The following is a 14372-nucleotide window of genomic DNA, read 5'->3' on the forward strand; positions in this document are numbered from 1 at the left end:
AAAAGGCGTCCACCTATAGAACTAAGGATTACTCCCTCTTAAAATACTCATTACCACCTTTCATTTGATACCCATATCGTACAAACACATTCTAGAGTCACCCCTGGCCCACCCTAATGGCGATATCTCGAAAAGGTGTCCACCTATAGACCTAATGCCCACTCCCTCTTAAAATGCTCAGTAACACCTTTCGTTTGATACCCATATCGTACAAACATTCTAGAGTCACCCCTGGCCCACCCTAATGGCGATATCTCGAAAGGGCGTCCACCTATAGACCTAATGCCCACTCCCTCTTAAAATGCTCAGTAACACCTTTCGTTTGATGCACATATCGTACAGACACCACTGGTCCACCTTTATGGCGATATCTCGAAACGGCGTCCACCTATGGAACTAAGGATCACTCCTTTTCAAAATACTCATTAACAGCTTTCATTTGATACCCATATCGTACAAACACATTATAGAATCACCCCTGGTCCACCTTAATGGGGACATCTCGAAAAGGCGTCCACCGATAGACCTAAGGCCCACTCCCTCTTAAAATGCTCAGTAATACCTTTCATTTGATACCCATATCGTACAAACAAATTCTAGAGTCAGCCCTGGTCTACCTTTATGGCGATATCCCTAAATGGCGTTCATCCATAGAACTATGGCCTACTCTCTCTTAAAATACTCTTTAATACCTTTCATTTGATACACATGTTATACAACCACATTCCAGGGTTACCCCAGATTGATTTTCCTTATTTTGTCTCCATAGCTCTCAACTGAGTATGTTATGTTCGGTTACACCCGAACTTAGCCTTCCTTACTTGTTTTCAATTAGCTTTCGCCAATATTACAGGCTAAACAAGCCGGCATTCTAATATTTGCTAGATATTCTTACCAACTCCTTGTCACCATTGAAGCAAGAATTTGGAGTTCCACCAGTTGTAAAGTTGAGTACATGTCTCCGTTTTTTCGCATAGGGAAAAGGCGTTGGAAAGGACCATGAAGTGGGTCTTAGGTAATCTTGTTTCAGTGAGATGCTCAACATTTTGGAACGTTGCTTTGTCCACTATGGATAACTTGACCGACTGATACGTTGTCATAAAAAATAGAATTTACATACTTAGCAATACAGGAATTTCACTTTTTTCCACTCAGCTTCCGATTGTGCATTATTTATTGATTTATTTCTAATAATAAAAGTACATAAGAGTATCAAATTTCAATAGAAAAAATTACTAACATTTTCTTTTCCTCTCGTTCGCCTGTAAAATATATGTTAACAAATTTGGGTTCCCCGCTGTTCATTTCGCCCGAACAAAGAGTTGCCGATAAGGTGAAATCTTTTTCGAACACGAAACATTTTTTCGCCACCCTCTGCGATAGAGTGAACAAAAACTGTGAATATTTTCGGGTGAAAATAAAACTCGCGATAAGGGTGAATGTAATTAATTTTTTGTTTTGAAATTTGATACTCTTATAATTATATTTACTTCTATTATTAGAACTAAATCAATAAATAATGCACAATCGGAAGCTGAGTGGAAAAAAGTGAAATTCCTGTATTGCTAGCAAAATATATTTAAATGCATATTAAGGAAAATATGAAATGAATAATTGCAATTTCTCACAGATTACTATTAGAAAGATTTCTCACCATAGCAAAAAGATATCTCACCATGGTAATTTGCTACCGTTGAACATTACCAACAGATGGCGCTTAGGGAAGTAAGTTGACATTTAATTAAACTAACTGTTGTCATAACTGATAATTATCTTTCGTGAAATTTACAAGTTTTTGGAATGTAATAAAATTTTGAGACTTTCATAGTGTAACTAAAAGAATGTTTGAAATCAATAATTCGGCGCAGATACTGGACCTAAATAACTTAGTTCTCGATTTCACTAATTATCATAACAATCCCTTATACTACAGGCTGGAATTACCCATTTAACATTTTTCATTCCAGTTCATTTTGCGGTTAGTGTTTGATATGTTTTTGAAATCTATTTTTAAGGAAATCAAATATTGGTAAGTAAAAATATATAATATATGTACATATAAAAAAAGTAGAGTTTGGTTAATGATGACATGTAGAACAAAGTATGTTATGCGGCATACCCGAAGCAAAGCTCGGTCGGCCCAGGTATTGTTTCTTTATTTCTATACATTTTTATATCGCCAACAACAAGACATGTACATATGTATATGAAAATGGTATCGCCTAAAATGTTTGTTTCATATTTAGAGATAATAAAAAAACAGTAGGTACTTCAGTAAATGCATACTTATTTTCCCACCCTCGTTTGGCTCTAACCAAATTTATTCAGTATATATATACATACCTAACACAATCCTAAACATAATGATAAGGAGGTAAATATGCATACTTTGTGGCTTCGTCTAAAATTTCATTTCCACTATCCGATTCTCCAGCACGTATATTCACTTGTTGAATTATTGATTCCGATAACTCAGCTTCTCCCCTTATCGGGGTATCAGCTTCATCGCCAGCCGTTGGCTTCTCGGCATCGACGGTACTAGTAGAGTCGTGCTTCTGATCCATTTCGTCGGCACTGGTTTGCGCGTCAGAATCAATATTGCTTACAAAGTCATCCACCTGGGAAGTCGAATCAGCGGTCAAGTTGGTATTTTCAATATCACTATTTTCGGATGCGTTTTCGGTTGTTGTCGCTGATGTTGCAGATGTTTTCGAATGTTTGGAGTGTTTATGTTTCTTTGTTGTAGTTTCTGATGGTGTAAAAATGGTATTCACTTCTATTGGGCTGGACGTTGTAGTAGTTGTAGTTGTGGACGGAGATCCAATTGAGATCCCCTTAAATCCCTTAAATGCGGTAAAGAGGGATGTCAGCAATCCCACTTTAGCGTTAACATCTATGAATGGTAACTGAAAAGCTCCACTGGATGTTGGTGAAATGGCTGATGTATATGAATAGGCTGATGAGCTTCCAGTTGTTGGTGCTGTAAATAAATATGTAGGAAAAAATTGGTGCATTGGGGCGTATTCATAGTCAAAACAAAGTATGTAAGTACTTAAAGTGACAGCTTTTCAGCATAGTTTCCTATGGACTATCCATTAAAAAAAGCTAACTAACTAGTTTTAAAAGTTAAAAGCGATGTGCTTTCATAAAAATAGGGGTAATAAATTATAGTTGATTACATAGTTTTGAATTGCCGTAAGTGCCGATACCAATAAATACCAAATCCGTAATATAATGAAATCTTGAGCAGGAAGAACTTTCTATCAAAGGGGTTTCACGATACCCAAACTATACCACCCTAAGTTTCGAGATCTGATATACGTTGGTGCAAAACATTCGCTAAGGAAGTATGTGACATTCAAACCTGGTATGGGTGTTATGCGTTCTGGTCCCAGTTTCTGGTAACTATGTATTCATCTGCATGAAAAGTAAGCGAAGTATGCCTACTAATCTTTCAATATAAACTTGCTGAGGTATTTGGATTTAGTTACTGAAAAAAGAGTTCCGTGTTGCTAAGGTTTACACAAAGGGTGTGTTCAGGCAAGTTCAAATAACTGCAGTAATGCTAAAGTGCTGCTCAGTTGATGGTATGCTGCTGATAACCGAGCTAATAATGTGCAACAATAACGCAGTGATAATTTTTATATTGCATTTGATTTGCTAGTGATGATCAATCAACATATCATTCAACGAACGCGCTGAACTTTGCTAAAGAACGTGCTGCTCTGTGATACATCCAGCAGAACTTGACTTAACTTTGAGGGAACATTTTCTGAAATCTCGTTAACAAACCTGTTCAGTGTACCAACCTACAACAGAGAGTAGATAACTTCACCCCAGGATGTCCCTCTTCACACAGTTCTGGTCGTAGGCACCTAGCCTATGTCTGTTTGTGTAATTTTATTCTCCAGTATGGATTGCGTCCATGCGCAGACGTGGCTGTTTACTCCAAGTAGATTGGACAGTTGCAATAGTTTCAGAGTAGGCAAAAAAGCAAAGCCATCTCCCGTCAAACAAATATCACTTTCTAAACGTCCCCAATTGAACTCTTCTATCCTGTTGTCTGGTCCTAGATTAGATCTTGGAAATCAATTGTTTCCAGGGGCGGAAACTGTTATTCCTTTTATAATATAATTCCTTGCAAAACTATTAATTTTGGACTTTTATTATATTTGGATGAAGATAAAAATTATTTTCGGATTTTGATTACCTCAGTCCGATAGAACTAGTTAAAGTCGTACTTTTAAAAATAAACTTTTTTTAACTAGTTCTTTGTTTTTTTTTTTCTCGGACGTTGTGGCAGCACACTGCCCTCAAGTGGCCCGATGAAACCAGGCTAATCCTGTTTTTGGTTTTTTTAATTCATACATACTGTTTTTTTTTTATTTTTTTTTTTATGTATCCTAATTCTTATTTATGTGTTATTTATAATTTTTTTGTTACCGAGACTTTGAGAGGCAGTGGCTTCTTAAGCGCCGAGATCTAAAACCGCTCAGCTACAAAGAAACTCATCAGCTGAGAAATATAGATTCACAAAATACAATAGACTAAAAGTAAATATAATTTTTTAATTATTAAGAGAAGATAGAACCATCTTTTTTATGGCAAAGAGCGAGTCCGAAACATCAATTATTCTCGAGTGAGAGTTATAATCTTCACACAAACATAGAAAAGGTTCGTGTAGTTGGAAGTTGCTTCTGCATTGTTTAAGAATTATAGGTTTATAATGCCTTGAAACTCGGCATGGAACATTCAAGTTTACTTCGTTCAAAAGAAATGGGCTTGAAATCGATCCATTTAAAAGTCTAGCCATAAATAGTACACCTAGCATTTCTCTACGACTTGCAAGTGTAGGAAGATTTATTAGTTTTAATCGATTAGTGTAAGGAGGAAGATTATACGGAGAGTCCCATTGAAGATTTCTCAAGGCGAAAAGTAAAAACGCGGATTCCAAATTATCGATTCATATTCTAATATCGGTCTCACCAATGATGTAAAAAGGGTTTTTGTAACGTAAGGATCACCAAACTCTTTTGCCCATCTTTTCACAAATGCTAAAACCCCTCTCGCTTTATTGACTGTGGCATTAATATGAGGGTTGAAACTAAGTTTGCAATTCATTATAACTCCCAAGTCGACAAAAACATCAACGCTTTCCAGAGTTTGGCCATTAATTGTGTAGGAAGCTGGCTATATGTTCCCACGTGAAAAACACATGGATTTACATTTTTCTATGTTGAGAGGCATAAAATTCGCATTACACCAAGTAACTAAACGATTTAAATCCGCCTGGAGTACAGAACGTTCTTCAACCGACGCGTATGACTTAAAAAGTTTTACGTCGTCGGCATACATTAAAATTTTAGAGGACTCAAAAAATTGAAATACAAATTTTACTTTTATATGTGGACTTTTATGCAAAAAGTTCGAAAAATAAAAAGGATGCATGATTCGACATGATATTGCTATAGGGATACCTGGGAACTCAAACATATTCACCTAGGACAATTTTTTTACCAGGACTTTTTCGACTCCGAAAAAAAAAATTATTATTTTCCGTCCCTGATTGTTTCGTTGTCTATATTGTTTATGCTTTGCGTATGGATGGGAAGGCTAACATACATACCAAGCTAATATAAACGCACGCAAGTCATTTTCTGTCAAAAATGTCTCATGCACATACAACTTGTATGAGAGCAACCCAAATTGAATTTACTGCGTGAAAACCTAACTCGATTTCCAATTTTTGTTCTGCGTGGCATTTAGATTTGACGTTTGCACACATGCTTTAAATTGTCGCAACGCATGCTTATTTGGGTTAGGACAAAAAACGCCGGTTGTTTGCGTGCGCTAAAAAAACGCAGTGTGGCTTTATTAGGTTGGCATGTAAGCCATAGAATAGGCCTCTACTTAACAGTACAAGGATGACCTAAGCTGCTTTGATATTATCATCCTTAAGTACAAAACAGAGATGACTACCGCGTTCTGTTGTGAGGCGTCCAAGATCAACTTGAAAGTTAATCCTCAATAAATGGCGATGATGATTTGTACTGACCTTCCATCACTTTCACCTACCTCTAGTCGTCAGGACGAAGAAATTCGCTGGTAAGAGTAAAAATGGTTTCGCATAAGTTTGTTGCCACAGAACAGCGGATATGCTGATTAATAAAAGGAAATTTGTCGCAAATTTTCTCATATTTTATTTCCGCCTCTTTTACAGAAAAGATACACCTATTCTGTTTTCACTGATTTTGTTAAAACCGTTATTGCAACTAAAGCGTTTGCCTTCTAATTTGATACTGATTTTTAGATTTTTGCTAATAATCCATATAAAGCGCTTAATTGAATAACTTGATGAAAGAAATGGTAAAATATGTATATAACTGAGATTATACATATAAACAAATTATATAATCATTAGTTAGCTTTAGTTTAACCAAATTTTATTCATCAAAAATATTTTAATTATTTCCGCAATTTTTAAGCAAGCAAATCATGGAATCATAAATTGAAAACACTATCCACATTTGATGCTAATGATACAAATATTAGCCACATTCTCTGAACAGGTACTAAAGTAGCTCATTTAATGATCAAAACTAGAAAAGAAATAAGTACATAAAAGTTGGGGTGCCGCCTTGTTTTTATACTCAGCGTGCTTTGTACAAAGAGTATATTAACATTGATTGGATAACGGTTGATTGTACAGGTATAAAGGAATCGAGATAGATATAGACTTCCATAATCAAAATCATCAGTATCGAAAAAAATTTGATTGAGCCATGTCCGTCCGTCCGTCCGTTAACACGATAGCTTGAGTAAATATTGAGATATCTTCACCAAATTGATATCTCAGTATTGAAAATGAACGAAATCTGATGATAACCACGCCCACTTTTTATATATATACCATTTTGGAAAACACAAAAAACCTGATTATTTAGTAAAAAATACACATAGAATGTTGAAATTTGACGTGTGCACTGATATTGAGACTCTTGATAAAACTTTGAAAAAAAAATTTTAATGGGCGTGGCAGCGCCCACTTGTGATAAAATAAATTATACAAATATTATGAACCATAAATCAAAAATCGTTAAACCTATCATAACAAAATTCTGCAAAGAGGTTGCCTTTACTATAAGGAATGCTTTGAAGAAAAACTAACGAAATTGATTAAGGATCACGCCCACTTTTATATAAAAGAGTTTTAAAAGGGTCGTGAACGAATAAAATAAGCTATATCTTTGCAAAAAAGAATGTTATTTCATTTCCCAAGTGGATTTATGACAATAAATAGGAAAAACTTCAAAATTAAAAAATGGGCGTGGCACCTCCCCTTTTATGACTAAGAAATTTTCTATGTTTCGGGAGCCATAACTCGAAAAAAAATTAACGGATCGTAATAAAATTGGGTACACAAATTTTCCCTATAGCAGGAAATATTTCTAGAAAAAATGGGCGAGATCGGTTAAAGACCGAAATGTACAATTGAAGCTCACGGTGAGTATATAATGTTCGGTTACACCCGAACTTAGCCTTCCTTACTTGTTAATCATTAGTTTGATTAACTCAAATGCGATAGGCAATTTTTCACCTCTGTCTAAAGGTCATACAGCTCACCATTGAACCACCTTCGGCACACGCCGAACACAAGGACAGGACCATATATATTTCGAAAAAATGTTCTACTAATTTATACACGCCTCTGACTATAGAGGCGAAAAAACTTGAGAAAGATAAGGTTATAGTCTAGAAGAGAGGTCCACTGCTAATACGTGTCCAAAAATATCGGGAGAGGTATCAAACGACACGATGTCTTAACATCAGTATTAATAATACGATACAAATTTTAACTCGTTCAAAAGATATTCTCGAAAAACCGAAAAATAACCCCAGATCCATCCGGAAGCGGGGGTAGGATTCATAGTATTTTTGCGCAGAACACCTTTCTGCGTTGGCGGCCTTCGGTCGCGCTTTTAAAAAATTACCCTGGCCGGTCCACCAGAGATCAAAGCTAAATCCGTGCAAAATCATTTTGTATATAAAATTTTGTTATCAAAGTCAATACGCGTCTTTTGACACCTCTACCAATATTTTTGGACGCGTATTAGCAGTCGACCCCTGTTCTAGACATTTACCAAAGATAAGAAGGACTTGCTACCCTCAAAAAAAGAATCGACGAATTTTCGACTTGTGAAGAACTTCGTCTATCTGGGAATCAGCATTAGCAGCGCAAGCAATATGAGCTGAGAAATCAAATACCAACCAGCTGCATTATGAATTAAGTGGGCAATTGAAATTTAAAATCTTTTAATGCTATATATATACATATGAGGCGGATGCGCCCCTCGTGTCGGTTGGGCGGGCTTTGGAGGGTATTTATTAGGCCGGGTAGATTTGTGGGGAGGCAAAAAAAATCGCCCATTGCTCTATGAAAATCATATTCTAGGGATCAAAATAAGAAACTATGCCGAAGGAACCATACCTCTAAAACGAATTCTGATGTCCCCCCCTTTGGGTCGTAGGGGCAAATTTTGAAAAATCCCACTTTGAAATGCCTATGTTTTTTCTTTTTGGAGTTTATTTTTCTGTTTAGAAATTTATTTAGTCAGAACATATGTAAATGAAAAAATGAATTTAACTTAGTAATAGAAAAGAAATTAAAAAAAATTATTAGTAATTAGCGTTTTTAAAACCCCCTTTTAAAACCAAGGCATCACTGTGATGCATTTGCATGTTGTGTGGGTTTTTTATTCAACCGTTTTAAAAAATGAAGGCATCACTGTGACACAATTGCAGATCGTAAAATTGCTTGTGTTGTTTCTTAAGCCACCACAAGACACAGCAGGTAGAATTTAAATTGCCCCTACCCAAAAGTTCGACCCAAAGGGTCAGAATTCGTTTTAGAGGTATGGTTCCTTCGGCAAAGTTTCTTATTTTGATTCCTAGAATACGATTTTCACAGAGCAATGAGCGATTTTTAAATCGACCCGCCCTAGTATTTATCTCTTGGGTTTATTATTATTATTATTTATATACTTGGTCCTTAGAATATTCTAGAGAAACGATTTATGGTTCTTCCCCTGTTGCTGAAGGCGTGTATCGAAGGATATTGATTAAGTTTTATGAATATATGAAATTATTGCAGCGAATAAAATACATAAACCTTCGCTGGCTATGTCATTGGTTATTCATATAGGCGCCCTTAAACGTTTGGGTACTTTATTTTATCAGCTTTAAACAGTAACCAGTAAGGAATACGCAGAAATATTGCATCTAATAAATATGCTTTATTTCGAAACTGTAAGGCTTTCTATACTAGAAGTATATACTGTATATTATACAGTAACCTGGGTCGATTTTTATGGACGACAGTCCATACATCGCCATCGATTTTTCGATAGGATTTGGGCTCAGCAAAAAAAGTTCCACCACGCATACCCAAAAAAAATGTCCGAGCCTGCGAAAAAAAAATGGCGAAAGGGTAAATTTTTCGACCAAAACACTCCCCAAAACCCAAAAACTATTGTTTTTTTTTTTTTTTTTTCAAAAAACTCACTGCAGACAAAAATTATCAATTGCTAAAAAATGTTATCTAATAGTTGACTATATTAGAGATTCCAAAAAGTAACTCCCTTCTAGTAACATAAAAATCAGCTATCGAAAAGTGAGTTTTGTAAATTTTTTTTATAGGTTAGATTAGGTAAAGAGGGCGTGAGTGGGAATTTCCTACACTTTTGTTTTTTATATTGGACGTTGTGACAGCGCACTGTCTCAAGTGGTCCAATAAAGCTAGGTTAATCCTGTTCAAGCCGAGTCATTGTAAGGCAGAGGTTTCCCCTCTAAAACATTTTCGGCCATTGTTAGTGCCGGGAGGCGGCACATTCGTCCAACCAGATACGTTGTCCTAAACGAACCACTTTCCTTCTTTGATGAACTTAAATAGGAGCGAATCTTTCTTCGAATCCTTCCCAACCACTGTCACTGTAGAAAAACCTTCCGCCCAGAAATCTGAGTCGTCTTGTTTTCTGTCCTGGACACCGGGCAGAGAAAGTGATAGATCGACTCCTATTCCTCCTCATCCTCCTAACAGATTCTACAAAGGGAGATTTTTGGTATGCGCCACCGTGAGAACATTTATGTAATAGCGCAATGACCTGTGATGGAACTTGGAAGTACTTTGAAGGCAGATTTTTTTAGTTTTGAGAAGGAAGCTAATTCCTTTCCTGTCAAAACATGGTCACAAGGGCCCTGAGACCTCGCACTCATTCTTTTTGGTCCACAGTGAGTCCGTTGACTTATGCCCATTTCTGAATCTTTCCTGGCCATCCCAACTGTAAATCATTCCCTTTGATATTGCTGTGCCCCGGGAGCCAGGCTCGACATCTCCGCACGTGGGATCTTAATAACTTTTAGGCGGCTATGCTGTGGACAAAGATCATTGCATTGATGTCTTGGACCCTTTTCTCTTGGAGCAGTGTTGCTGCTCTCACCATGGCATAGACACCCGCCTGGAACACATGCATGAGTCACAAATTCGATAAGATTGACTTACCTGTAGATGCTTTTAGTACAGTCCATTCCAGTCCTGTGTAGATTGTAATACCCTTCCACTATATATTCTTCCTTTGAAGTCAAAAACCGCCGTGATATTCGCCTTCATCGTCGCGTGTATTCGGTTGATTTTCATATGTATGATTATCTTAGTCATACTTGTATAGACACCAAGTGAACAATTGCCATTCCTTAGGTGCTCTGCTCACTGCGCCTGACATACCCAGGCATGCACTTTCCTAACCCTATGTTGATTACTCTTTTTTTTTAGCAGATGAGTTTTAGTAGATGAGTAAACAGTAAAAAATGAAGTGGGGCGAAGGTCTACATATACATATCCTAACCTCCCCTGACTACACCACTGGCAGGCATATCCATACATATTAACGCATGCATAGTTAATTTCATATTTGACATTGAACTTGACGTTATTTGACAATGGGCTCGTAACGGGCTTTTGTCTTCTTTTTCAATCGGGCGGCGATTAAGTGACGTCATACGTACCAATAGATATTTTTTTAATGTTATGATCAGTTGGTAGTCGATGAACGCATAGGAATATTTAATTCATTTTTTTTTTTAATTTGATTTACCAATCACTTTTAGTTAAGTTTGATGTAGTCTACTTATAAATAGGCTAAAAGCTTTATATTGGTGAAAGCCGTGAAGAGAGAAGTGTGCTCACATACCATACCTAAGGTCCAGGATCAAATCCTTGGCAAGTGCCATCAATAGTAATTCAGTAAGGTTTTACGAAACTCGCTGACCCTCGGTAATAGTGTTGGACAAGCTCTCCAAGTGTATTTCTGTTATGAAAAGCTTCTCAGAAAAAAAATGTATCTATTCCTGGGTATATCGCGCCAAATTAATACTATTTTATTAAATTAGAACGCAGTGGTGCGAAGTTTTTTCTACTTTTACTGCTTCTCAGGGTAGCCATTTTCTCCGATAACCAGGCGGCTCTTGGGGCCCTCGGGTCAGAGACGATATCATCAGACTTGGTTGGACAGTGTAGGGAGAGCGCAATGATCCTGGCGAGCCGGCAGATCGTTACCCTGATATGGTTGGCGCTTGCATCGAAACATACAGGGTAACCAGATGGCGGATGAGCTGGCACGGCGTGGAGCGGCTCTTGATGTGACAGCAGCGAAGGAGGTCCTTGCACCCCTGGGACTCATCGAAGGTCGCATCTCCCAGCACTGGTTGAGTGAGGCCAGCAATAGGTGGAATCGGTTGCGGACCTGTAGAATTTCCAAGAGCTTGTGGCCACTATATAACGAAAAACGATCTGTAGCTGTCCTTAAGATGAACAGAAGGGATATATCCAGAGTAGTTGCGGTGCTCACGGGGCATTGGACAATTGGGGTACATGCGGCACGGATGGGACTGGAACACAATACCTTTTGTCGCAGCTGCAAGCGTCCGGAAGCGAAGGAAAGGATTGAGCATCTGATGTGCGAATGCCCAGCACACTGTTCGAAAGCCTCCCAGACCTCAAATTCATAAACACCACGGGATGGACATAGCGGGACGGGTTTATTAGTCTTCTTACAACACCCTTTCATTGGTTAACTCACGAGTTTGTGGCATGAGCGTTAATTGGAGTCAATTGGGACTCGGCACTCCAACCAACCAACTGCTTCTCAACTCGCTTTGAGCTGTTTAGGCTATAGACGAGCTTCGCAAACCTATGCATTCAGTCAGTTTTTCTTCTTCTATATTTTCTTATATTCTACATGAAAGCAACTCAAAGGTAACGCTCAATCCAATTTAAAAAAATTTCACTTAATCACCTATTAAAGTAATTTTTATTGCTAACTAAATGCATAAAGTCAATTAATGCTGCAACTTGTTGACTTTGATTTAAAGCATGTCAAGCTTAAAAAGCATGCGTGCATAGGTCAATATAGCATTGGTTGAGGGCATAATGCCGTTTTCCATAAGTATTTGCCAAGCGCTGGCTAAAAGCCCCGTCACCTAAGTAGTTCTTCATATAGATAGATGCGTTTAACGCAATCTTATGCATGATGAGTAGATTGCACGTATTTTTAAAGAGAACGGCAGTTTGGGCGACACTGGCATCATCTGACTGGAAAGAGTAGCCAACTTCCAACTTTTGTTGCAATTAATAATTCGACATTTGCTTTGGCCAAGCGTGCTGACTTTGAAAGTGACATTATTTTTCCCAATTGTTGATACTTTTCTAACATTTTGCAAAGTTAAAAACTGTAATTTAACAAATGAATAGAACACAAAATATTGTAACGAATTTAGGGAAATTCTGCTTATTTGAAACCTTCTGCTAACGTTCGAATCGCTAAACTGTTGAAAAAATCACTTCAATATTCTGTATTGCAAAATGGTCTTTATTAGACTACTTTGGGAGTAGTATACTTCACAATTATACTTCATATATTGATCATATTTTTTGCCGCTTTAATGCCGTACCATATAGATATTGTAATAGTTTTAACATTGACTTGCAAGTAACTGATCACACGATGACGGGTTTGCAAATAAATGGAATTGTCTTCGACAAACCAAACGCAAATCGTGTTCAGAAATCATATACCAAAGTTAATTTCCCTATGCTGAACCATAAGCTATGTTTCGAAAATTGGTCGAATGCCTTCTCTGAAAATGACATATCAGTAGCTTTTTCCATATTTTTAGATACCTTAAACGCGCACATTCTCAACTCTTCGTATACTGTGCATAATCGTTAAAACAAATGTGAGACTTAAGCCTTGGATTACTGGGGATCTCATACAGAAAATAAAGCTCAAAAATCAATTAAGAAAAAAGTGTGATAAGCATCCTAGTAATAGAAGGCTCCGCACTAGATACAACAAAATAAGTAATAGCACCAATAAGGCCATACGACTGACGCGGGAAAACTTCTTTCGAAACAAGTTTAATTCAGCACTTGGTAATTTAAAAAAAGAATGGGAAGTTGTCAATAATCTTCTTAATCGAAACGGTTAATAAAATAATGAGCGAATAGTATTGCAAGCTGGAAATCAGTCGATTACGGATGCTGTGGAAGTAGCTAATAAATTTAACACACACTTTACAACGGTTGGGAACACAGTATTAACTAACTGCAATTGTCAGTTTGTGACCCATTTACCATCGGGCCAAAATGCTCGAAATAGCTTCTTGTTTGACCCTATCACAGGTTTCGAAATTATAAGCATTATAAAAACCTTAAAAAACTCTAGTTCATGCGGTGAGGATGGTATTTCCAATTTAATTTTAAAAAAGATATATTTTAATGTGGTTGATATACTGATATACTTATTCAACACCAGCATTACTCAGGGTACGATTGTAGGGTGCGATTTTAATTCCGATCTTGAAAAAAGGGGATAAAAAAGATGTTAATAATTACAGACCCATTTCACTGCTCTCGGCCATATCTAAAGTTTTTGAAAAGGCTGTTAAAACCAGAATTGTTAATTTTCTAAATAAAGCGAGCTTTTTTAGCTCCATGCAGTTTAGCTTTCGTTCTGACCTATCAACAGAAGACGCTCTGCTGGATTTTTGCACCAATGTCTACAAAGCTCTGGATGAGAAAAGAAGTTGCGCTGGTCTCTTTGTGGATATAACAAAAGCTTTTGATATGGTCGATAGGAGTGTACTATTGGATAAACTATATAGTGCAGGATTCCGCGGTGTTATGCATAAGTGGCTTAAATCGTATCTATCGGGCAGAACACAAAAATTTAAAGTAGAATGTAGCTACAGTATCTTACAGCTTGTTAATCTGGGCGTTCCCCAAGGCTCAGTTCTTGGTCCAATATTGTTCTTGGTCT

General features: G+C 37.1%; 1 protein-coding gene across 2 annotated transcripts; it reads right to left on the bottom strand.

Annotated features, from left to right (window-relative positions):
- Positions 1-1591: 1591 nt before the first annotated feature.
- On the bottom strand, positions 1592-6281 carry LOC137249445 (uncharacterized). Of its 2 annotated transcripts, none has more exons than XM_067780932.1 (2): positions 6056-6281; positions 1592-2980 (listed from the first exon to the last, which is right to left on the bottom strand). In XM_067780932.1, the coding sequence occupies exons 1-2, from the start codon at positions 6060-6062 to the stop codon at positions 2355-2357; spliced, it is 633 nt and encodes a 210-aa protein (XP_067637033.1). In that variant the 5' UTR covers positions 6063-6281; the 3' UTR covers positions 1592-2354. The 2 variants fall into 2 exon arrangements, with proteins under 2 accessions (XP_067637033.1, XP_067637032.1); XM_067780931.1 differs by having other exon boundaries at positions 2079-2980; positions 6076-6281.
- Positions 6282-14372: the final 8091 nt, after the last annotated feature.

Source organism: Eurosta solidaginis, chromosome 4 (genome assembly GCF_040869045.1).
Source record: "Eurosta solidaginis isolate ZX-2024a chromosome 4, ASM4086904v1, whole genome shotgun sequence".
In the NCBI taxonomy this organism is placed as follows: domain Eukaryota; kingdom Metazoa; phylum Arthropoda; class Insecta; order Diptera; family Tephritidae; genus Eurosta; species Eurosta solidaginis.